Here is a 22,926-nt window from a genome sequence, read left to right as displayed (position 1 = left end):
ATCTTGTCAGGGTGCTGCCATTGCAGTTAACACCTTGCTGGTGCTGGTAAAATGATCTTTTTATTACCATATTATTTAATGGTATTTAATTTTTTCTACAACTATCCCATAGCTTTTTAAGACAATAAAATGGAAACACCAAGAAGGAAGTAAGAGTTTAAAGCATCTGATAGGAAAAGGCTCCCTGGCCCTAAATGAGGCTCACAATGTAATACAGAATCTCAGCATTTTTATATTGTTTTTGGACCATCCCACAGGATTCAATACAAAATATTAGGAGGATTCAAGGAGAAAATGGTTGAGAAAAAATAAAATTAAAAAATCAGAGTACTTATTTAAGAGAAGAAGAAGATATGATGACTGTGTAAAATTATTTAGGGCTGGAGATAAAACGAGCAAATATTACAGAAGCAGGAGAAAAGAAGAACAGGAACTTTAAAGAGAGAGGAGAAATGGGAAGAAGAAGAAGATGTGATTATAAAAAAGGCAGAACAAAAAGTACCAACAGTAGACAAACTCGAGAAAAAAGCATGCTGATGGGCAGGTCAGGGAATTTTCTGTTTCTACACCAAGTACATGATCAAAGATAGGATTTTTAAAAATGAATGCAATAAACTAGGCTTTAATGTCAGGGCTAAGATGACTAAATAATTGATCCATTTTCAGAAAAGATTACATAGCAGCGTCAAGAGGCCTTATGGGATGGCTCAAAAAGCCTCTTAACACTTAGGTGTGTATATCTCAGTGAAAACTATCTGGAGATAACATCCTGTGACAGTAATTTAGGAGGCCACATTCAGAAAAGCATTTCTGAACATGCAAGCCTCACGGATTTCTCCATCCATTAGGTCATTAGGTTAGACTTGAAATAAGCACTAAGTTTTGTGTTATTTTTTGCTAGGTAAATCATACCCCACCTGGGGAGGGTCACTTACGTTACTCCTGTCAGGCCATTTTTGCAGTTGCAGATGAAAGCATTGCCAATGGGATCGCAAGAGCCTCCATTCCGGCATGGATTTGGGAAGCAGGCTGTGATCTCCGACTCACAATTCCTTCCCGTAAACTGGGAGAGGCAATTGCACTGGTAGCCTGGAAGGTGAGGGACACAGAGGAATAATCAGAGGCCTACCACTGTATCTGTCTGGAAGCAAGGGGATCCATTTGGCTACTTTATGTGAAAAAATATATTGTTCTGTGGGGGGATGGGCATGTTTATACTCATTCTGGTACGTCTGTGTGGTCCACACTGAAGCCAGTCAAGAGTTTGTTTATCTGCGTTGTCTGGTAAACTGAAGCTCATGTCTACAACCAGTGACTGGAGGAACTGCTGTAGCCCAGACCATCCTGATTGTCATGATTCACATAATAATAAAGGTCATCCATGAACAACTCTGGTTATAAGCAATATTATAGATCAAGGATGTATGCCCCAATATTTTTGAGAATGCAGACTACTTTTGCTGTTAGCGGCAGCCCACACCCCTTTTGGGCTTCACTGAAGAACAAATACATGAGCTAAAAGCTTTTCCACATCTGCCTTTTATGACAACAACACAATAGAGATGTGACAGTAATAAAACCCTTGATAGTGATACTTACCACTTTCCTAAAGCACAAAATCCAGGCATGAACTATAAACTTCCTAACAACAGCTGACCTGGGCAACGTCAGCCCTAATCAGAGCTGATTATGTGCAGTGTTTGCTATTAAAAAACTGATTAACCATTGGCTGCAATACATCAGACATAACTCCACTCAAGTGGAGGGGGACCCTGCAGGGGATTAAAGTCCTACTTCCACTTTTCTTGACAACAGAGGAGCAACATCAGCCTAAAAAATAGTTCTTAAACCCATCAGTTCACTCTACCAAGTATCAAACAACAAACTTACTTCCCCTCCCCCACCCCCACCCCCCACCCCTTGAGGTTTCATGTGGCACAACGCCATTAATAATAACTTTATTTAAGGTCACAAAGAGATCCAGTGAGGCAGTGCATCTCTTTATGCTGTGAACTGAATGTTGAAATCTGAGTGCTTTTTCACTTGAAAAGAGCAACAAACATGCAGGTTGTGAAAACCGTGAGATAGCGAAGGCGGTCAAGAATCATTGAACTAGCATGTTTTGCGGGACATGTGTAAAAAACTTTGGCTGATTTTTTTTAAAAAAAACTACTTACTTAATTCAAATGTCCCAAACAGATGTGTAGGTAAGGGTCAAGCTCCAGTTATGGGGTTCACATACTTACTGAATACAGCATATTAAGCAACTGGAACATCCCTGCCATTAATAGTTAGAGCTGAAATGGTTGAATGCAGCTCAGTTCCGTGTCAAATTTCTTGAGATCAAGCTGATGCAGCTGATCCCTCAGTGGTAAGCCTTTTAAAGATGGTTTAAAAAACTTTCTGTATCTATACATCTGAAAAAAAACCCACCACCACAGCTTACTTTACAAGACACTGTTCTAGGAAAGAAGGCAGAGATTTCCAGCACAGTTACAAGGAAAAGAATTTCAAGGAAACAATATGGAAAAGCCCAGTAGAGGCATGAGGCAAAAGCAATTCTGCATTAAGACTCCCACATCTTTTATGTCCTATCCGGTTCAGTTCACCTTGTTTAGTTACTCTAATTGAATTCTTTCATGAGGACAGGCTTTTGAGAATAAACTTGGAACCAGACTTGCTGGTGTATTCAGTCAAGAGTCCAATCCTATTTAGTTGAAGATAAATGAAATAGATACTCAAATATCACGCTGTTTCGTTGTCCTGCTACAAGAAGGGAGATAGAAGCACTTCTTTTTGCAAGGCTGCAGAGTTAAGAAGAGAAAAGAAGAGAAATAATTCCACTTTGAGGATTCCTAGAAAGCATGTTTGGTCAGCATCAGCAAGATGGGATTATTTTTTGGTGTCTTCTAAATATCTCACTCAGACAATGTGAACAGCTTTCTGGACCAGTACAGATCTGAGTGTGAAGAATTACAAGGCTGAGACTGTAGGTAGAAATCACAGCATGAATAAATAAGGCTGTCTCAGTGCTTCATTTAATGACTGAACAGTGACATCTATAGTTCAAAAATTTACAGTAATGTTCTATATATTTTTTATGGTCTCAGTGAGTTTAAGCAAAACAAATTAATTCAATTATAAAACATTTTATTAATAAACAAATTTGTTACCTTATATAATGGCAGAATAGATCTGTTCTTCTATTTGTTATCTGATATTTTGGACCTACATCACTTTAAAGTGGCTTGAAAAGCCAGCTTTCTTTACCTAAGTTATTAGTTGCCAATCGTTTGTAAGACAAAGCCTTTGAATCACTTTCTTTTCATGTCTTGTGTTTGTTTCAGCTGATTAAGTTCTGGGTTCTCACTCTGGAACATATTCTGTTACATTTATTCACTGCAGAAAACTTGAGAAATACTGATTTGGCAAAAAAAAAAATATTGCTTTTACCACCAAGGAATATAGATATAGATATAGATATTATTATTATTATCAACAACTACTGATTACATTAAAGATGCAATAACTTCAATTAACATTTTATACTAAGAAGAGATGAAACTGATTTCTCCAGACGGGTCAGAGCTCTATGGGGCAATGGGTGAACCAGACCAAAATGAGAAGTGTGTTTCTGAAAGCCTACCCTTTTGACTGAGTTTGGTTTAATGATGGTGGAACTCAGATATCAGAAGAGTGAAATATTCAGTATAGAATCTGAGTCTAGGGATCAAAGTTAGAAATAAAAAAGGCAATAAAACAAGACAGTATTAAATGGCAATATTTATCACTGACTTTTCCTCTTGTTGGAAGCACTGCCATACACCTGCCAACTCTGAGCCAGTGGCGAAAGACACAGAACTTTCCCGTGACACACATGCTCAGAGCTGCAAAGCATTCACCCGGGAGGTCTCCAGCACAGCCAAGTGTATGCTGAAATCCATGGAGTAGCAAAGAGCTGATCCTACGGCTCAGTACACAGCATGCATCAGCTCGGCCAGCAGACTTGCCAGACCTTTTATGCTTCTCCAAACCTCTCAGCAGAGGCTGTAATTTTGCCTGCTACTGCACATCGTAGCCACATGGCAATGATCAAAGGGCAACCATAAAGAAAACCCTTTAGGTCACAAGTGCATCTTGGGTATCACAAAGAACTTTTAATACACTTCTAATATTTCAGTAACGTATCGTGCATTTCTTCCAACTTGTTTAGCACAAGAATAACAAGCAAACTTTCCACATCCAAGATGAAGAAAAGGCTAGAGTACCCCATCTTCTCAGCATGGAGTGAAAAAACCCTTCCATGCAACCTAGGGCTCGCTTCTGTTCACTGGCGGTGCTGAAAGTCTTGGAAATTCACCAACATTTGAGATCATACAGTCCATCTGAGTTCCCTCCAGGATATATGAGTATTTCATTTTGCACGCTGATGCTGGAAAAAAGTTGATCTGTGTTCTTCAAGGCAGCAATTTTTGCGATGCCATCACTGCATTTCTTCAGAGGGGACCAGTGGAAAAAGACAGAAAGCTCCGGTGAACACATATGCCATGTTACTGGGGTGGGATCACAAGACCCTCAGCATGCGCCACAATAGCTTGTACCAACAGCTGACCTAAAACCAACAAGCTATGAGCAACGATATAGTCCTTTTAGGCTATTATCTACATTAGGCAAGCCCTGCAGAGCAATGGCAGTGCATCTGTGGAGTAAAACAGTTGGTGCTGGGGACCCAGCACCCTCAGTGCACACATTTCAGGGCTTCAGCATCATGTTAGCTGCACTCCTGGCACATGTCTTCCAGCTCAAAGCCATCCAGAGGGAGCCTGGTCCTGTGCTGCAAGACCTCACCTCTTCACAGTGGGAACTGAAGCACAGTGAGAGGGGATGATCAGAAGATTCATGTCTAAGCTCATTTGTGATCTAAAACATTGTGTAGACATAGCCCTCTTCTGTTTACACGTAGTCTTGGGCTTTCTGGCTGTTTTACAAGGCTTCTCTCATGCTCCTCCACTAATTTAAGCCCCCTCTATGTAGCTAAGTCTCCCTGTCTCACTTTGACTTCAACAGGTTCTCTTCCTGCCTTGTTGGCACATCCCTGTCCAGAGGAATAGGGACTTTTCAGCCTAGACCTTACCAAAGAGCAACGTGCTGTAAGTGAGGACACTACACAGGCTGCCTATACCTGTGCTTGCCTGGCACTTAATAAGCAGAGACAGTGGCAAAGGCAGGCACAGGGCCATCACCAGATGGGATGCCGTTATGCAGTGAACATCTCTGTTGGTAGCATTCCCAGCCTGAGCATCTGAATATCTGTCTACCCTCAGGTTTCCTTGGCTTTATTAAAGAGGATGTTCCAAACTGATGCCAATTCTTTTTTTTGAACATGTGTATGCTCCTGTTTCTATCTATCACATGCAAAAGGAGCTGGCTTTTATCTCTTATGTGCTTTGGCTTTTGCATTTGATCTCCCCATGTAGTTTCTTTCCCTGCTGTGCAGCTAGACCTGGCAAACCCAACATCCAGAACCAGGGCTGCCCTTGGCCCTGCTCACATAGCACTTCACGGCAGGTTAACTGATGAGAAGAACTGAGGGTCAAGAGGACCTCTCCCAGCATTTGTACTTTGGTACGTTTACAGACATACCACCAGGCCACCTTCAAGAACTGTGGGTTCTCCAGTCATACATATTCCTGCTGCTTCAGATGTAACTTACCTGTCTTCAAACAGATTATTGCCTCTTGCCACTAGCTGGTATGAAAATGACCTCAGTCTTTGTTAAACCAGTGTTGTCTATGAAAGGTTTGCTGTGTATATGCTTTCAAAGTGGGAATTTAAATCCAGATGTCGAAAAGCATAGCTATAAGAAAGATTAACCCCCCCCCCCCCCCCCAAATTTCTAAAAAAGCTTTTAAAAATTAACCAATGGGCATTTGGTATGCTCATGTTACAGCATGCTGGTTTGTTTGTATGTGTGAAAATGTGAGATCAAGAACGTAAGTAAGACCAGGTGAGTTTATGACTATGGTATTAATACCCATTTTTCCCTGATGTCATTCTTCTGAACTACCTAATCCTCAAAAACACCCGTGTGTCAATGTTGGCAACCTGCTTTAAACCATATATTAAAGCTATCACCTAAGTGCCAGGTTGCGTTTTCCCCTCCCTCTGGATTTTAACTCTGTTCATAAAGAAATAAAAGAAAAAAAGAAAAAAATGAGGAGAGGGGAAAGTAATGACTTTCTGTCCTCACACTATGCCCACAATCCTTGACTCAGTAGATATTTCTGCTCAAATGTTTCATGTTCAAATATAATTGCGTACTCATGTAAGCCATTTACTTCAATCAAAGCCAGATGTATATAGGATTGATCAAATTAAAAGGAAGTAACTATACTTATAATTGTAGGCTTTACAAGCATGAGGTTTCTCTGTGTGGTTGAAAACCTTGGCGCTGTGTTTGCATTTTATTACAGCACAGCTTTGTATCGCTGTGATTGCTCATGTTGTTACTCATGCAGATAAACATACATTTACTATTGGCAGTCCTGGTAACACCACTCTGTTATTAAGGTTGTATGATATTTCCCATTTTAAGACCTCATATTCAGCAGCTTATAGCTTAACCACACTTTAAACACTTGGTTAAATTTTCTTGGGAAATTTCAGGCGAAAGAGCCAAGCTGTTTCTGAAAGTCATGCTGTTTGTCAGATTTCAAAATGCTAACAATTTTCTTTAAAAATAGCTTTACTGACTCATACTTACGGGTGGGGACTGAAAAGTCTGGAAGAATGTGGCCTGTATTTCAAGGTGGTGGTTTCCAGTGACTCTCAAGAAAATTGTCCTAAAGCTGTAGATAACTGCGAGGAGTCAGGATCCTGGGCTGTCAGACCTCGTGACCGTTCGTCCCCCTTTCCCAGCCCTTTCTAAGCAGGCATGGGATCATCCTGTGGGGTCCCCTAGCCACACAGTACCCTCTCTTTAACTGCCGACAGCACTGAGCACACACTGCTGCCACTGGACTTGACTCGGACCCCTGGGAACACCCGAGTGCAAGCAGAGGTCCACGCTGTGGCTGCTTTCTGCTGACCCAGAAACCCAGTTTTGAAAGCAGACAGGTTATTGTGTACTCTCAGTGATGTCTCACAGCATCTGAGCTATCTGTGCTTTCTCCTGCAGGATAAGATCCCCATTTTGTCCTCCTGTTCAATATGCAGAGAGGTCAGACAGAAAGACCAGGCATGGGCCGATGAGCCCTGCGCCAGCTCCCCTTGTGGGGTGACACCTCTGCCATGGGTCTGCAGGTCTGCGCAGTCCCTGAGCCAGGTCCTTCCAAGTTGCTGCGGCTTTACCTGTGCAAACCCAGCAGCAGCAGCGCGGACACACTCCTAGTGCATACAAAGCATCGCTTCAGCCGTTCCCCAAACAGGGTCGTCACATTACCCCGTTCCCATAACTGGGGATGAACTGGAAGGTAACCAGAGGCAGAGTTTTGTTACTGGTGAACAGGGCAGTAGGCATTTCTATTGAAAGGATGATCTCACAACAGGAATCCTATTATGGAGGTTTGTGGTTTAGATGATCGATTTATGCAAATTACATGTAAATTAGACATGGTCCCTTTGATTTCTGGCATGTAGCCAGCAACTCTTTCATGTTATAATGTTGGGTAACCTCTGCTTGACTGTTTCCTTTTAAAATTAGCTATAAATCTGAACTTTCTTTTTCTCTCTCTTAATTTTCTTGTAAAGCACAGTAGGGTTTTTGTAAGAAAAAGGATGTTAACAGTACATGAAATCTGCTTTGTAGAATTAAAATTAGAGGATTTATTTATTAAAACAAATCCTATCGTTATGCTAAATCCTCTCTGTTCAGGTAAAGGAACATTATTCTCCAGAAACTTTAATAGGAGGATAATATCGTAGAAAATACTAGTCAAGAGATCCTGATGCTACTGAATGGGATTTCCTGCGATTGGGAAAAGGACCTTTGCATGGTATAGTTTTCAATGCTTCCTCCCCACCACAAAAGAAGAAACCTGCCATTTTCTTTCTTAAGATAAAAAATGAAGAGGTTTTGGGGTTTTTTTTTGTATTTTAAATGAAAGTCAGCTGCTAACATCTATGTCACCAAATACAATGGCTGATGATTCTTAAATGCACACTACAATTTGTGGCTCCGTAACTGGCATTTGCAATGCTGTTGGGCTCTCCGCTCTATGGAATTTAATTACATGGCCTTTTTGCATATGGAGGACACAAACAACAGAATTGCTTTCCCTGGTGGAAACAAAAATGCCCATGCCTTCTCCTTGTGGGCTGGGCTACAGTCAGGGCCCATTGCGCTGGAATTATGGCTTTATAACAATCCTTTATTTACATACACTGCTGAGGCAGTAAAAACAGCAAACAGATTTTTTAACGGCAGGCAGCCGAAACATCCCTGCAGGGCACGTGCCCCCTCGCCGAGGCAGGAACACAGGCAAGTTAAATCATTTCTGTGACTGCTTTCCAGCAGCGAATTATGTTGACATGAAAATGGTGCATGCCATTCCAGTAATAAAATGGGTCCAATCTTCAGTGCCGCCTGTTTCTCCCCCACCTCATGTCTCCCCTCAGTTCAAATTGGCAGGCATTGGCACTGCGGGGAAAAAAAATTACTGTAAAGCATTTTGTTCAAAAGGTTTCAATTTACTCATCATGAGATTGCTGAGCAATACTGTAAATAGATTCAAATAAAATCAATAGAAGGAGCTTCCTAGGATGCTAGGTGAATGGTTACCCTCAATTATTAAGTATGGAGTCTGAATCAAAGCTGTGTTATGTTCAGGTACATATTACAGATGTATTTCCTAGGGATTTAAATAATCTTGCTTAGCAATTGTCTCAGTGGCTGCAGCATCCTTCTGCCTCAGAAGGATTTTCTTTTGTCCTCATTGTGCAGCACTCCTTTCCTTCCATTGGTAAATAAAGACCCGTAATGACACAAACAAGCAGCAACATTTGTCCTCATGCTGCACATCACATCCTGGCTTGCCAGTGTTCTGCTTCATTCCTCCCAACTGTCCTCCCATCTTCTCCACCGACAGCAAAGCCAATAGCATCCCTGACTCACCATTTGCCCTGGCATGGGAAAAGAGGTGGCTGAATCAAAGCCAAGGATCCAGAGGAGATGCTAGCTGAGGTAGCTTAGCATCTGAAAATCCAGATTGTCAGGGCTTATCCTGTAAGGGTTGGGTTATCCAAATAAGAGACTTATTTCTGACAGTCACTTTTGCTCAGATCTCACCAGATTTCAGCCTTGAAAACTAAACTATTCTCAAGTTTAGGAAGTTCCTAAAGTTTAGAAAAACCTATGTGGGGGAGGGGGGCGAGAAAGAAAATATGAGACCAAAGCTCCAAACAATGAAAAACAGAAATTATAATTATGGGTGCAAGGGAACTGCATGGACACATTAAAGCAGAAAGCCCTGGGACAGTGGTTAAATGCTCCACAGAAAAGAGTTTAGTGGGAATTTCCCTAGGGAACCATGACCAAAACCACCGACACTAGCTGGATGGAAAGCTCTGAACTTGCAGAAGACCCCTCTGCCAAGCATCCTCCCTTTCAGAGGAAGTTTTTGTCTGCCAGAAAACGTGAGCAATGCTGCCTGCTCATACAATATGAGGAACTGGAAGGGAAACCTGTACACTGCAGAAAGAGAACAGCCCCAAAGGCAATGTCCTACATACATGCCATTTGCTTTCTTCTTGCTAAGATGCTAACCGTTCTTACAGTCTGGGAACTTGTGCACTGCATTACTGGGTAGTAAGTCACTGGCACCAAATCATACAAGCCACCATATAACCACTGGATAGAAAACTCGAACATGAGCACAGTTTAAATCAATGCCCTATAAACCGCATAATATTACTTAGACCTTGAGGCACTCAGGCCTCTGAGGAAGCTGTAAAATACACTTCTGGGGGGGTTTATAATGGGGCCAAATCACTATTTTCCATGCAAACATATAATCAAATTACTCACTCACAAGAGGACCAAGGTGTTTCTGGACAGCTCTAATCATTTGTGACAGCTTCAGAAACAGAGAAAGGCATCAGCGCCGTTACATCTGTGATGGACGTTTGAAATCACCATCTTTGTGTACAGCCTTCGATGCTGTAAATGGATCCTGAAAAATCCAGCTGAGCATTACAGTAATTGTAATTCTATTGGTTTCTATAGAAATAGGATTATCCTAACAGCCAATAAATCAATTTCCTCCTGGAACACTAATGCAACGAGAAGGGGCACCATTTCACCGTTATTTATAGAGCAAACAGCTTTTACACAATTTGCAATACCTATCAGAGTTTTATAGAGTTCATGAGATTTTTCAAGCATGTTGCTGCATAAAACCATCTCTGGCAATAAATTATAGAGGCAAATGTGGAAGGGAAACGCATAAAGTAATGCAAAATATTTACCACCAGATGGCACGGCGGTACAGGTGCCGCCGTTCTGGCAGGGATGCCTCTCGCAGGCATCGGGGTAGAGGACGCAGCCCAGCTTCAACTCGGTCAGGCCAACCACTTCGGCAAAGCTGCTGCGCTTGTTTTGCAGTGGCAGTTCGTTGTTATTTAGGACAACTGAATCCAGGCATCCCTGAAAGCCGCTCAAGACCTGCGTCGTCCTCTTGTCGGTCAGGCTGCGGACATTATCCACTTGGACCTGGGCGCCGAAGTAGACGGAGCTGTCTGTGCTGAGAGTCTGGAAATAGAGGGGGGCTTTGCGGCGCTCCACGTAGCTGTCGTCGAGGGACAAGCTCGTGAAATTGCGATTCAGCTCCAGGAAGACTGAATGCCAGCTTCCGTCATTAACGGCCCTGCCAGAAATTCCCAGGATTCCCGGGCCGCTTCCACAGTCCAACTGGAACCACAGTTTGCCATCGACAATCTGTGGAAAGAAAACAGAAATGCGCTTCAGGCACTCAGCCGTCTCGTAATATGCTCTCAGTGAGAATCTGGAAACCCAGAGCACTTCTAGACAGTTTCTATACAGTGTTAAAGCTGCTCTCCTACATGGCGCTACAACAGCAAAAAGCAGTGCCTCTGTCATCAGCAAAAAGAGTAAGGCAATAAATATCAGCTTAGAATTTGCCCAAAGCCAATTACTGCAGGCAAACTGAAAATATAGAAAAAGTATAGGTGCAGAACACAGGAAAGGACCAGGATGATAGGATGTCTCACTAGACAGGGCACAGACAGGAGGACTCATGTTCTGCTCTTGGCTCTGCTGCTGAGCAGTTGCATCTCTCTGAGCAAGCCCCACCATCCACCTGTGCGCTGCAACTCTGCTACTGGTGGCTGATGCTACCAAAAGGACGGTCAGGGGAAGGGACCACCTCCGAGTGCTTGAGAGGCTTGTGGCAAAGTCAACGGCCACTGCCTTCAGCTGGGGATGTGACGTGCTCTTCTCATGCACACATCTTGGACCTCTGCAACCTTTTGGACCATCTCAGTGAGGTGTGGATTTGTCCCTAAGTGTCGTAAGTTCAGTTTCTCCCAGTACAACAGTAAGAATGGTTAACCAAAAGCCAGTTATTTTCCAAGGATGCTACAGTACCTGCTCTGTGTATATCTCACAGATGATATGAGATGGCTCTTACTTTTCTTTCTTTGCTCGTATTTCATTAAAGGTTCATGGCTTTAGAGGGACTGTCAGGATTTCTCACTCTCCCTCCTGTCCTTCACCCACCTGAAGTCCTCATAAAGGGAAAATCTGTGCTACCCTGCTGGGGCAGGCAAAGCGCAGAGTGAGGGAATAGGTATGAAGTGCTGCTTTCTGGATTAGCAGTTTACCCAAAGATTTTAGGTTTCTCTAACAGATGGCAGATAAGTTTAAAATGGCTGACAAGGCTGGAAATAATTTCTTATGACACATTAATTGGATTCAAGCTCTCTGAAAGCTCTTGCAATTATTTTACCTTTATGTCATGCTCTAGGAAGTATTTATTTCTGCAAACCCCATCTCAAGACAGTTCTGTCCCATTATTTATCCCCCTGAAAAGTTCAGGCGCCGTGTCCTTTTTCATCCTTCCCTGCAGCACACATTGTACTCTCACTGGTTTATCTGTAACACAACCCTACTGCTCTCCCACAGCAGAGCAGAGCTGCTGTAGCTGCCAATGCAAGAACCCCCCTGAGATTTGGGTTCATGCAGATGTAAGCATGCTGCATTGTGTCCATCTGTCTTTGGCCATTTTTGGCTGTTTCTGGCATGAATAGTCATTTGCAACTGTGCTAGCTAGAGGCATCCCTTGGCACATGTCTGAACTGGTGCTCAAACTCTTCTCCGCCAGGCTGTCTGATGTGGCTTGAAGGTAAATGGGATGCTGTTAATCTACAGGAGCAGCCTGTGCTGTTGTCACTATTAGCATTTTGCTGTCCTTGGAGGTTCACAAAACTACTTGTTGAAAAGCGAAGGGTAAAATCTTGAGCTCTGATGTTCTCTGGACTTCCTTCTCCTTTCCAGACCTCACTCTCTTGACCAGCTGAATTTGACCTGCGCTGTAACCTCAAGCCAAGTCACACTGGGCAGTTGGAGTGTAAACCACAGCACTCCACCGTGCTGCACCCACTTGGATGAGGTGGACACAGAGGTGCTAAGCATGTGACCAGTTCCCTATAGATGCCAGCTACCTACTTACTCTGCATGGCATGAGGGCTGTTAGAGGGATACACGTGTAGGAGCCAGAAGAGCAGGAATTAATCCCTGCTATGGGCAGCCAGCTGTCCTGAAGCCCTTGACCTGTAGGATGTAATAAAACTGACAAGAAATGAGGTCTATGATTGTAATACAACATGCTTGAGGAATGGATGTGGCTTGGTACTCCTACAACTCAATCAAAAAACCTAATGGATGTATAGAGAAATAAGTCTGGGTCATTTTTCGTTAAAAAATCTCTTCTTATAGGACTCAAAACTCAGCTGTAAACTATTTCTGTAAATTGAAATTGGGCCTATTAAAGCATCTGCTCAAGAGGAATCTCGGTAAACAAGATGCCCTGATAAATTGAGCTGGTTCCTCTCCAGAGACAGAAGCAATAGTTTCTTTTCTCCCTATGCAACAAAATAGTCCACAAAACCTGGAAGCGGTGCTCAGAAAGTGTGGTCTGGCTCAACAGGAATACAAATCAAACAGAAAAACACATACCAACATATTATACTTTGAAAAACAGCCATCATCGGATAAGCAGTTAACTTGCTTCTTATTCAAAAGGCTTTTTCCTATGGAAACTGTTCTACTGATTGTGTAAAATACATATACCTCCCCTAAGACTACTTATACCCTGAAGGATCTACTGCCTGCATGTCCATTACCCTTACTCACAGAACATGCTTTTCCAATTACCTTTATAAATACAACACCACATTTGAGCACCTGGGATAAATATTACAGCATTTGTATATGGGAAACAATGATCTGAAAGATTTGCCATTAAAATATGTTTTATACATCTTTCTCATCCACTTCTATTTCTTTTTACCAGCAGATGATCTGACATACACAGTAAATATATATTGTGTGAAAGGCTACACTTCCTTCCTTTTATTAAAAAAGCACTAGTAACCCGCACCTCAGGCTAGAGTAAAACACGGAAAGGATGGTCCGGCACTTACAGTACTAGCCTAAGATATGACAGATATGCATGGGAATCCATACTTTCCAGCACTCTTCCTCTGGGATCTCAAGCAAGTCATTAGTTTCAGGTCTCCGTCAGTAAAAGAGGGATAACGTCATTTCCCTACCTCACACCACTGCTTTACGGATACACACATTAAAGACCGTGACATGCCCAGATACCCCTAGCAATGGGACCATAAAAGTACTTTCATTAATCATACGGTCACAGGCCATGCTGTAGCAGGGCAGGGAGGAAATATTTGTCCCCTGATGGCCCCGTGCCTTTAGGAAGAGGAGGAAGCACAGGAACAGCCGGCAAGGAGCAGGAGCTGCAAAGGGCTCCTGTCCTGCCCACTTAGCAGCTAGGCTGGCTGGGCAGGGGCGAGAAGGTCCCTCCACTCAACCGAGCAAAATGATGTTTCCACCCCCAAGCATGGAGAATTCAACAGTTAATCCCTGGTGTTCCCATGATTCCTCCTAGCTGATGTGATGTCAGGGACACTGTTCAATCCTCAGAGAGGCTCTCTGAGTATAGCCTGGACCTTGGTACCAAGAAAAGCTGAACTTCAAATTAACTTCTTACTAAATGGGATACATTCAAGGAAATAGTATGGAAATCTCATGAATGGCCAATGCTGCTGTCCAGGATCAGCAGTTATTCAGACAATAACCTCAGTGGGATGACTGGTCTGGTTGAGGGCTGGTAGCCTCAGACTCTAAGTTCAGGACTGAACGGGTGGCACTGCTATTTTCTCCACCTATGTGATGCAACACAGCAGAGAGCTTGAGTTACTCCATCTCACAGCAGAGAGGTGCAGACTCTGCAGCCTCTCACCAATGCAGCCCACAGAGCCAGAAGAGACCCTCTGCACCAAGATAAGAGCAGAGAGACACTGCTTCAACCTAGCTGGGCAGAACATTCCCACCAAACTTCCACATCTCAAAGCTTTCTGGGCTTAGTTACAGTATCTCTCATTATATCTACTAGGACAGTGAGGTTAATGCATACCTAAGCATGTATGCTCTTACAGACACAAAATTCCTCACCTGTAGAGAAGTACAAAGAACAGAGAAGGCTCCAAAAGCTGATGCAATCTGTTACATTTCAACAGTTTCATTCAATGAGCAAAATGGAGCCAAACACATATTGTAAATTATATTAGAATATTAGCCTGGCTAAGATGTTTGGCTAACATCCATATTTGTGTATCAACATAGGTAATAAAATGATCAAATGGTTCTTCTGAGACCACCTTCGGCTCACACAGTCCATCTGCAGTCACACACCACGGATACAGCATGCTGCCTACTAATCTGTCTGGGGAAATATTTCGTTAGCCGAACTACATTTCAGGTTCGTTTGTGTAAAACGGTATATTTAATTAAAATATTACTCGTTTCAACTCCAGCCATAACTGGGACCATATCCAAGCTTCAGTCTTATCCAGCATAAGCAATGCAGCACGCATTAAAATGTATAATATACACTTAACTAAACCATGCAAAGTCTCACGAAAGAACATACGCTTGCCTTTTACCATTTAACAGCTGCATTTCTGGTATGATGGGAAAATCTTTCTTTGCCTACTTTTAATCCTTTAAATTTCAGAAAACTAGTTGAATGTCCATTATACCCCTTCAAAAATAAAATAATTTTTTTTTTCAGAAGAGGAGAATCCTCTTCTGCAATGGTCTCATAATGCCTTAGATTGTTAAATCTTACTTTTCCCAGATAGACGCTACATAGGAAAAAGGAAATGGTGATACTGTTTTCGGCACACGTAATCTTTTCAGAGGAAAAAAATAAAAGGACATCGACCTGCATCTCATTTTGCTCCAATTGTCTTAAAAGCAAGAGCACGCAACAAAAAACCCCCGTCAACCTCTCAAAATCAATGGATGAGTTACTTTATTTGAAACAGCTGAATAAATAACACCCTTATTATATTGTATCAATACAGCATAGCTGGTAAGCTTTCAGCAAAGTAGTAGACAAGCAGTTTGCTCTATGGAATTGATTATTCATCCAAGAAGGACACCATGCTATGATTATGAAATATTTCCATCCCTGGAGTTATCATGAATGTATGGCTCCCAAAATTAAGCTGGTCATTTAAACACTGAAAACCATATTGCAGCATTAATTTTTAAATAGACTGCAGTGGGGGAAACTTGCTTTAAAAAACATCAATGCCAGCATATGCCCCAACAGCCGCGGTGTTTTCTGTCCGTTCTCTCATGGGCTTGTACTATGTGGAAGATCAAAATTTCTTCCACCTCTGCCTTTTGTTGGAGCTCAGCGATGGTGCTGGGCCCTCTGGTGCTAATCCAGCAGATGCTTAAATACATGCTTAAAATTAAGGTATGTGAGCAGTTCCAATTGCCTTTAAATACAGGAAGTTAAGCAAGTGATTAAGTGCTTTGCTGGAGTGATGCCAGAGTACTCAAAAGAGCACAGGATCTCATCCTTTATCCTCTATTTGGAAAGCTTCTCCTCATGTTTAATTTAATTGAAAGCAATGCTCAAATGATAACAACTTCACGTTTATAGACCTCTAATTAATCTACTTAATGGCCTCATTTCTGAGCGCCTCCCTATCTCACAACATACGTACCTGGTTTAAAGAAGCCTTACCTCTGGTTTACAAATGAAAAAAACCATACGCTTAGAAAGTCTAAGCATAACTTGCTTGAAAACATCTGAGTTAGGGATCCCTGAAGTGCAGTTCATGATTCAGCTGCCATCCCTGAAGAGACCTGCTACAGCTACATCGCTTGAGCATCATGCCATTCATCTGCCATAGAGCACTGTTGTGAGACCTCAGTCTGACGTTCCTCTGCCAAATGACCTTCACAAACCAAACCGTAGCAGTTCCTGATCTTTTAAGTGATGCCATTCCTCAAAAAACACATACTGAATGTAATGCTTTACTTTTCTTTAAACGCCACGCTTATAGAAGCCAAGGGTCAGACCTGGGAAAAAGACATACCCACTGAAACAGCAAATCTTGCCCTACCTAAATCCAAGCATGAGGCTCTGGGAAGGGAATTCCCTGTGTTCTTCCCTGCTCAATGCATGGGAGAAATTGGAGGCTCTGCATCCATATATGACCCTGGATCTCACTCACTGGACATGAGAAGCAGCAGCAGCTGTGTCTGAAGCTCTCTACTAAATGCCGCATGAGTTGGGTTCAGAGCTGGAAATCCTTTCTTAGAGCTAGGAAGCAAAACAGAGCATGACCTGGAGGCTCGCCTCTGGGATCGGAGCAGAGTAGCCGCAGCTGTTGTCACTGCTTCTTCAAGTATTATGTTTTCTTCCCAGTATCTTTCAAAGGAAAACGGTTAGGTAACTGAGTGAAATGGTGACTGAAAATATGTCATTCCTACCCCACAACTAAAAACTCAACCCAGGTGACTGCAGTGAGGGGCTCTCTTACTTATTTTTTTGTAATACCATGATTTTTAACTCTTTTGGTGGCAACATTTTCTAGCTTCAAATGCAGATCTCCACTCATTTGTCTATGACCTCACCTGCTGTACCCTTGAATCATGCCAGTTTTATACACCTAACTCTGAAAAAATAAATTATTCTATCATCATTCTAACTCCATTTCAGCCTGCCTCTGCATCATCACCTATTGTTTTTAAGTGGCACCTTCCACCAGGGCCATTTGTTTTTTCCCAAGCAATTTTCAAAATTACAGAATAGCAAACATTCCCTACTGGTATATGCTAAGAGAAATCATGACAAAGACTTCAAAGAAGGTCTTCAAGTCTGCAGTTTTGTTTGGGTTTATTGAACAAAAAAATACACTCAAAAGTTCAAACTGCATTTCTATGTGTCTCAAATTGTCTTCTACAAATCTGAACAATGCTGAGAGTCCCCAGTGAATGACAGACAGGATTCTTGTTCATGAAATATTTCAGTCTGACAGCTATAAAATTATTTGTTGCCCATTAAGAACTCATCTAGCCATTTTAACATTACCTAAGCATTCAGCCAAAAGAACTCTAAAGATTGCAAATACAGACACAAAAGGCTCTGAGCCATTTTTCCCACTGCTGAATTACAGGACATGGCCAAGATACAAAAATCAATGTCTTCATTTTGTACCTTAGAGGCCCTAGAAGAAATGCTACACACGCAGGCTCTTGGATGAGCCCAGCACTCCCTTTCCATTCAGCAGGTATTTGCCAATCCACGGAAACTCAACACAGAACAAAAATGCATTGAGAGCTTATCGATGAAATATTGATTGGATATCAACCTCCAGCTATTTCATGCCTCTCTCTACAAATAATCTTAATTCAGAGAGTGCAGAAATCTTCATATTCAGTAGGAGCCACATTCCAGGCAGTTGGTTTCTGGAATTAACTCGGTAGCAGTGTGAGTGTATCTTCTAACCACAGGCACGGACGCAGTGAAAGAACAGCGATTTCAGTATGCATTGTTTTGACTATCTGGTCATATAAATGGGCAAATCTTACATCTCGTGTAGATTTGCTTCTGCATGCAGACACACATTCTTATAATGAACAGCAGCCAGTGGAGCATTTTCCAAGTAAAGTATCACTAATAAGCTGCCTTTTTAGATTGTTGTTGTTGCTGCCATTGTCACAATTGTTGTTTTTCCCTGTTAGCATGAAGCAGATCATACTGCACCTTCTCAGTCTACAGCCGAAATGAGAACAGCATTTCTCAAACCAAGAGCCAACAAAAAAAACATATCATCAAGAAAAACAACTGCAAAAACGATATTTTAATTACCTTCAGAATTATACAGGGATTCGCTCTGGTGTACATTATAATCCCATTGCTTTGCAGGGTTCGCAGACGGAGAGCCAACTTGAATTCCTCTTTCTTGCTATTTTCAGAAACACGGTATTTAATGTAGCTATTCCCAGCAAAGCTGAGGGAAGTGTGGCCTGAAATAACCATTTTGAAAAGACACATGTTCTTTTAGTGACACATAAAATAATTTTGCAACTGTCAAGTTAATTAAAGAATTTATAGAGCTAATGTCTAGGAAGAAATAAATAAACCCCAACTTTGATGGGAAAAAAAGCTGGCACCAACTACAAAAACATGTTTGTGGTTGTTTTTTTTTAATATTTTTCAGGGGATGGAGGAAAGTCCTACTTCTTTTTACTTATACAAAAGAGAGGTTTCTCCGAGTATTCAGCATTGTTAAGGTTATATACCTCTGGAGGCACCTATCTTGACTCACTCATAACACAGGGAGTCAAAGACGACCACGCCTGTACATCAGGTAGTTGACTTATGGGTATAAAGTTAGCTGTGAGCAGATGCCATCCAAAGCCTTGCTATGAGTTCTCTGCAACCACTGCCCAGGACCACAGTGATACAGCTCAGTATCTGCTATGTTTTCATCAGGGAAAGAGCACGTGTCCTCTGTCATGCAGCCCTGGATTCACTGAAGTCAACAGAAAGCTCCACTTCACTGACTTTGCACCTGGCTCTTCATATCCCAGGGAACAACACAGCTGCAGAGAACTTACAAATGTCCTCGAACTTTCTATTTGGGATGGTGTCATGTTTTCATTAATAAAGATTGGAATTTTGGTAATCTAAATAGTAAGCAGAGGAGTTAATTATAAAGCTTTGCCCATGGCAGGAAAACATCTGGCATAACAGTCTGTAGGAAAAGTCCTCTTTTCTCAGCAGCCTGTTATACTGATCTGGGATTCAACCAAGTCAGTGGGAATTTCCCAATGGAAACTGGGTCACAGTCTCCATACAGCCCCATAGCTATGGAGAGAAGTATTTTACAGGGCTTATAAATAGACTGAGTGCCAGTGCTGAGAAGAGTTAAGCGGTACAACTTCTGTTGACTTCAGTGGCACCTACATAATGAGAAGGGCAGCACTTTCTTGTTCAAGTATATCCCCCTTTACCGCTGTGACATGCACCTGAACATTCTCCGAGCTTTCCTGGTGGGCACTGGCAGATGAAGGGTCTCCGATTAGCTTCATACCCCACACACTGCATGTCCCCTGGACACGGCTTCTCCAGACAGGGATCGTTAGAGCCTGGGCAGAGTCCTCCTGCAAGAAGTTAAAATACTGTCAGGGATACACAATGTAAAGCATAATCTGCAGCAGTACAAGAGTAATGACAGACAATTATTGATCTCACACTTCAGTACAAGCAAAGAATGGCTTAATAATAATAACCAACCCCCCCAAAAAAAACCCCCCAGCCTTCACAGTACTTGTCCTTTGGACAAGTATGTAGCAAAACCATTACAGTTCTTCTTCAAAGCCACCCTAAACCCCATGACAATGTATTATAAAACCCAACTATTATGAGCAGTCACTGGTTTATAATTGATGTTGTGACTTTCAGGCCATTCATTTTCTCACAGTCTCCTGGGCAGGGAATTTAGAGATGCAAGAAAAAAAAAAAAGACTTGAAGCTATGCGCTCCTTTTGCCCCAGCACACTGTCCCAGCACATCCATGAGAAGCAGATTTAACAGGGTAAAGCTCCCTAGGAGGCAAAATAAGAAAAAGCCATTTCTGGGCTACAGGGTGACAGCTGGACTTTTCATCCTAGTACTGCACAGGACGCGCTGCCAGCCTGACCATATAGCAAAGGCAAACTAGCCCTGTCCCCATGTTCCTCCTGACATTTCTGAGATCTCACATCCTATTGTGTACCTTGTCCAGGCTGCCAAAACCTATCCTCCTTTCTTCTGGCTGTGATTACACAAGTCCCATTGCATATGGAATTGCATAGTGGACTCATGTTGCTACAGGGTGAGAGCTGGACTTTTCATCCTTGTCCTGCACAGGACACGCTGCTGGCGTTGCAGTAAGCCAGGCGCAATTAGGAACCTGGTAGATGCCGGGTCAGCTTCTACATTTGGGTATCTTGTGCGGCTGCTAGGAAAGCAGCCTTTAAGTGCAGGGAAAAAAGGCACTCCTGCCCTTGCTTGTGTCGATTTGCAGCCAGAGCTCAAAGAGAGCGAAAGCCAGTTGCTGGGAATGGACAGGTGTCTCTTGTTTTGCTTATCAAATCCATTTACTTAATACATGCAGGTGATCATTTTAACAATAAAAAGTCAGCACCTTTCCTACCCATCACTTTCCGAATATTGGCAGTTCCTGTTTATTGCAGGACCCTTATCGTATTCAAAAACTATTTTTTGAGCATATGTATTTCATTTACAATTTATAACGGAAGAAATCAACCTGTCATAAAGTATATCTCTGAAAATAATGAAAGAAAGAATCTTATTGCTCTCACACTTTAGTACAAGCCAAACAGGGCTCATAGTAAGCATTGCTGAAATTACCTGGCACTGTAAGTATTTTCTGGAAAAAGAAAAATTACCACTGTAGGTTTCAAAGTGGACATGGGCTGACTACAAATGTGGGAATGACTGTAAATGTCTTGCTTGATGTACAGCACAGTCAATTTAATCTTTAACATCCTCGCCTCCTTTGTCAAACATTTGTTTGAGAGGTCTGTGCAGTAAACGATTTACAGTACTGACTGTAGCACTGTTAGAAAATGATGCATGGAAATCTTTATTAATCACTTTAGTAGGTAACATTAACAGGAATAACAGCTGCAATATACAGTCACACTCTTAGTCTCACAGAACTGAGAAACAAGTGTAATTAAGAGGGTTCTACACCACAGAACTATGTTCTATTTAAATGTAAGGTCTACTAAATTTAACAAAGAATGTGACATTTTCTATAGTTTTGGGGTTTTTGATTTTTTTTTGTTGGGTGTTTTTTTTAGGACCCCCCCCCACATTCTTGGAATTCAACTGCAAGTAACAATTATTTCTGAAATTATAGCAGGTGGTTAAATATTCTATAGGCTGCCTTGTATTTTCTACTTGGTTCTTTCAGCTGTTTTAATTCATTGTTATGTGACAAATACACAGTATTCTGCTGTACACAGAGCATATCTCTTGTCTGAACACCCTTAAACCTTTTTTGAGGCTGTAATTCAAGTGAGCCTCTGCACAGCTGACAGACAAGTCATTTGGACAAAAGCCCCACAGCTTGTCAGTGTGCAGAAGAAAGGGGCACTGAGATTTCCAAATGTGGCTTCACAAATTTTCAAATCCCCTGACTTACCACTGTATCTTTGACATGAAGCAGTAAAGCAATAGCTTACTTTGTTATCCGTCTCTGCCGGTTTCTTCAGCTGATTCAGACTCTGATTTGTACTTCAGAGTCATCCTTTCACAGTCAAAAAATATATGGAAAGGATCTAACGTATTTAGTGCAACTGAGGAGATCACTAAAGAACTGCTTACCCTGGCAGGCCAAGAATAGTTCTTCTGGTAAGCTACAAGCAAATCAACTTTTTATTCATCCTGCTGCAGCAGGGTTTCATAGCTGTCACAAAATTTTTAAAATATTCAGACTTGGGAAAAGAAATGCTTTATGCCTGTCTGTATGGTTATAAGTACATAAGCTACAAATCTGCATTATTGCATTACCCTAGCTAACATACATTTTCAGGCTGATTTCACAACTGTGTGGAGCAAAATTGTGAAATTGTTCAAGGTTCCGTTGTCCACATCAAAGATTTACAGCCCGAGTTTAAATAAAATTATTCTGATGTTGCATCTCCACTCCAAAGAGCAGTCTATTTACCATCCAAGAACAGATTCAAGGCATATATATTTGAACTGATCATTTTTTTTCTGTAGGCAAGTCCAGACAATTTGTGGCATTCCCTTGAAACTCGCATTACTATTAATAAAGCTGTTCTCTACAAGGTATCACAGAGACACATGAGCTAGCATCAGCCAGCGCATAGCAGGAAAAAGTGGAATAGACCCACTTGATCTTGACAGATCATCCTCTTGTTTAATTCTCTAAAAGAAGGTAAAGGTATTACAATCTCCCTAGTAGTATACTGAGGAAGAAAATACTCTTCCATTGCAAAATGAGACATTTATTTAATTCATGTCCCTCCAAAGAAGGATCACTGTAAATATATTTTGAAAATTGAGTGCTGCAACAACTTTAACTTTAGCCTTGTAATATTTGATGTTTTTCTGTAAGCCCATTCTACTGAATCTGAATGAATATTTAAATAAGAATCTTTTTCTCTTGCTGGCAGAAGACAGCTCGAAAGGTGACTCCTGAATGCCACAGTCCCAGAAAGCATGTAAAGCAAACTCCAAACTGTTACTTTTAAACAATCTAATAATTAAGTTTAGTGGGGAGGGAAGACCATCAACTTGTGAGCTGCAATTTTTTTATTTTTTT

General features: G+C 41.8%; 1 protein-coding gene across 7 annotated transcripts in view; it reads right to left on the bottom strand.

Moving 5' to 3' along the window:
- The window catches only part of FAT3 (FAT atypical cadherin 3), a 425,303-nt gene that overhangs the window by 16,617 nt on the left and 385,760 nt on the right, over window positions 1–22,926 (bottom strand). For all 7 annotated transcript variants that reach the window (XR_005102452.1, XM_037376330.1, XM_037376323.1 and 4 more), the window contains 4 exons: window positions 19,595–19,729; window positions 18,432–18,589; window positions 10,465–10,933; window positions 936–1,089 (listed from right to left, as the gene is read on the bottom strand). Coding sequence is in view for 6 of the 7 variants with exons in the window: in XM_037376330.1 (XP_037232227.1) it covers window positions 936–1,089; window positions 10,465–10,933; window positions 18,432–18,589; window positions 19,595–19,729 (916 nt within the window). In the remaining variant the exon portion in view is untranslated. The remainder of the gene's footprint in view (window positions 1–935; window positions 1,090–10,464; window positions 10,934–18,431; window positions 18,590–19,594; window positions 19,730–22,926) is intronic.

The sequence above is a fragment of the Falco rusticolus genome, chromosome 2 (genome assembly GCF_015220075.1).
Source record: "Falco rusticolus isolate bFalRus1 chromosome 2, bFalRus1.pri, whole genome shotgun sequence".
NCBI lineage: Eukaryota > Metazoa > Chordata > Aves > Falconiformes > Falconidae > Falco > Falco rusticolus.
Note: the sequence above shows the minus strand (reverse complement) of the source record. Positions and strands in the feature narration are given on the sequence as shown.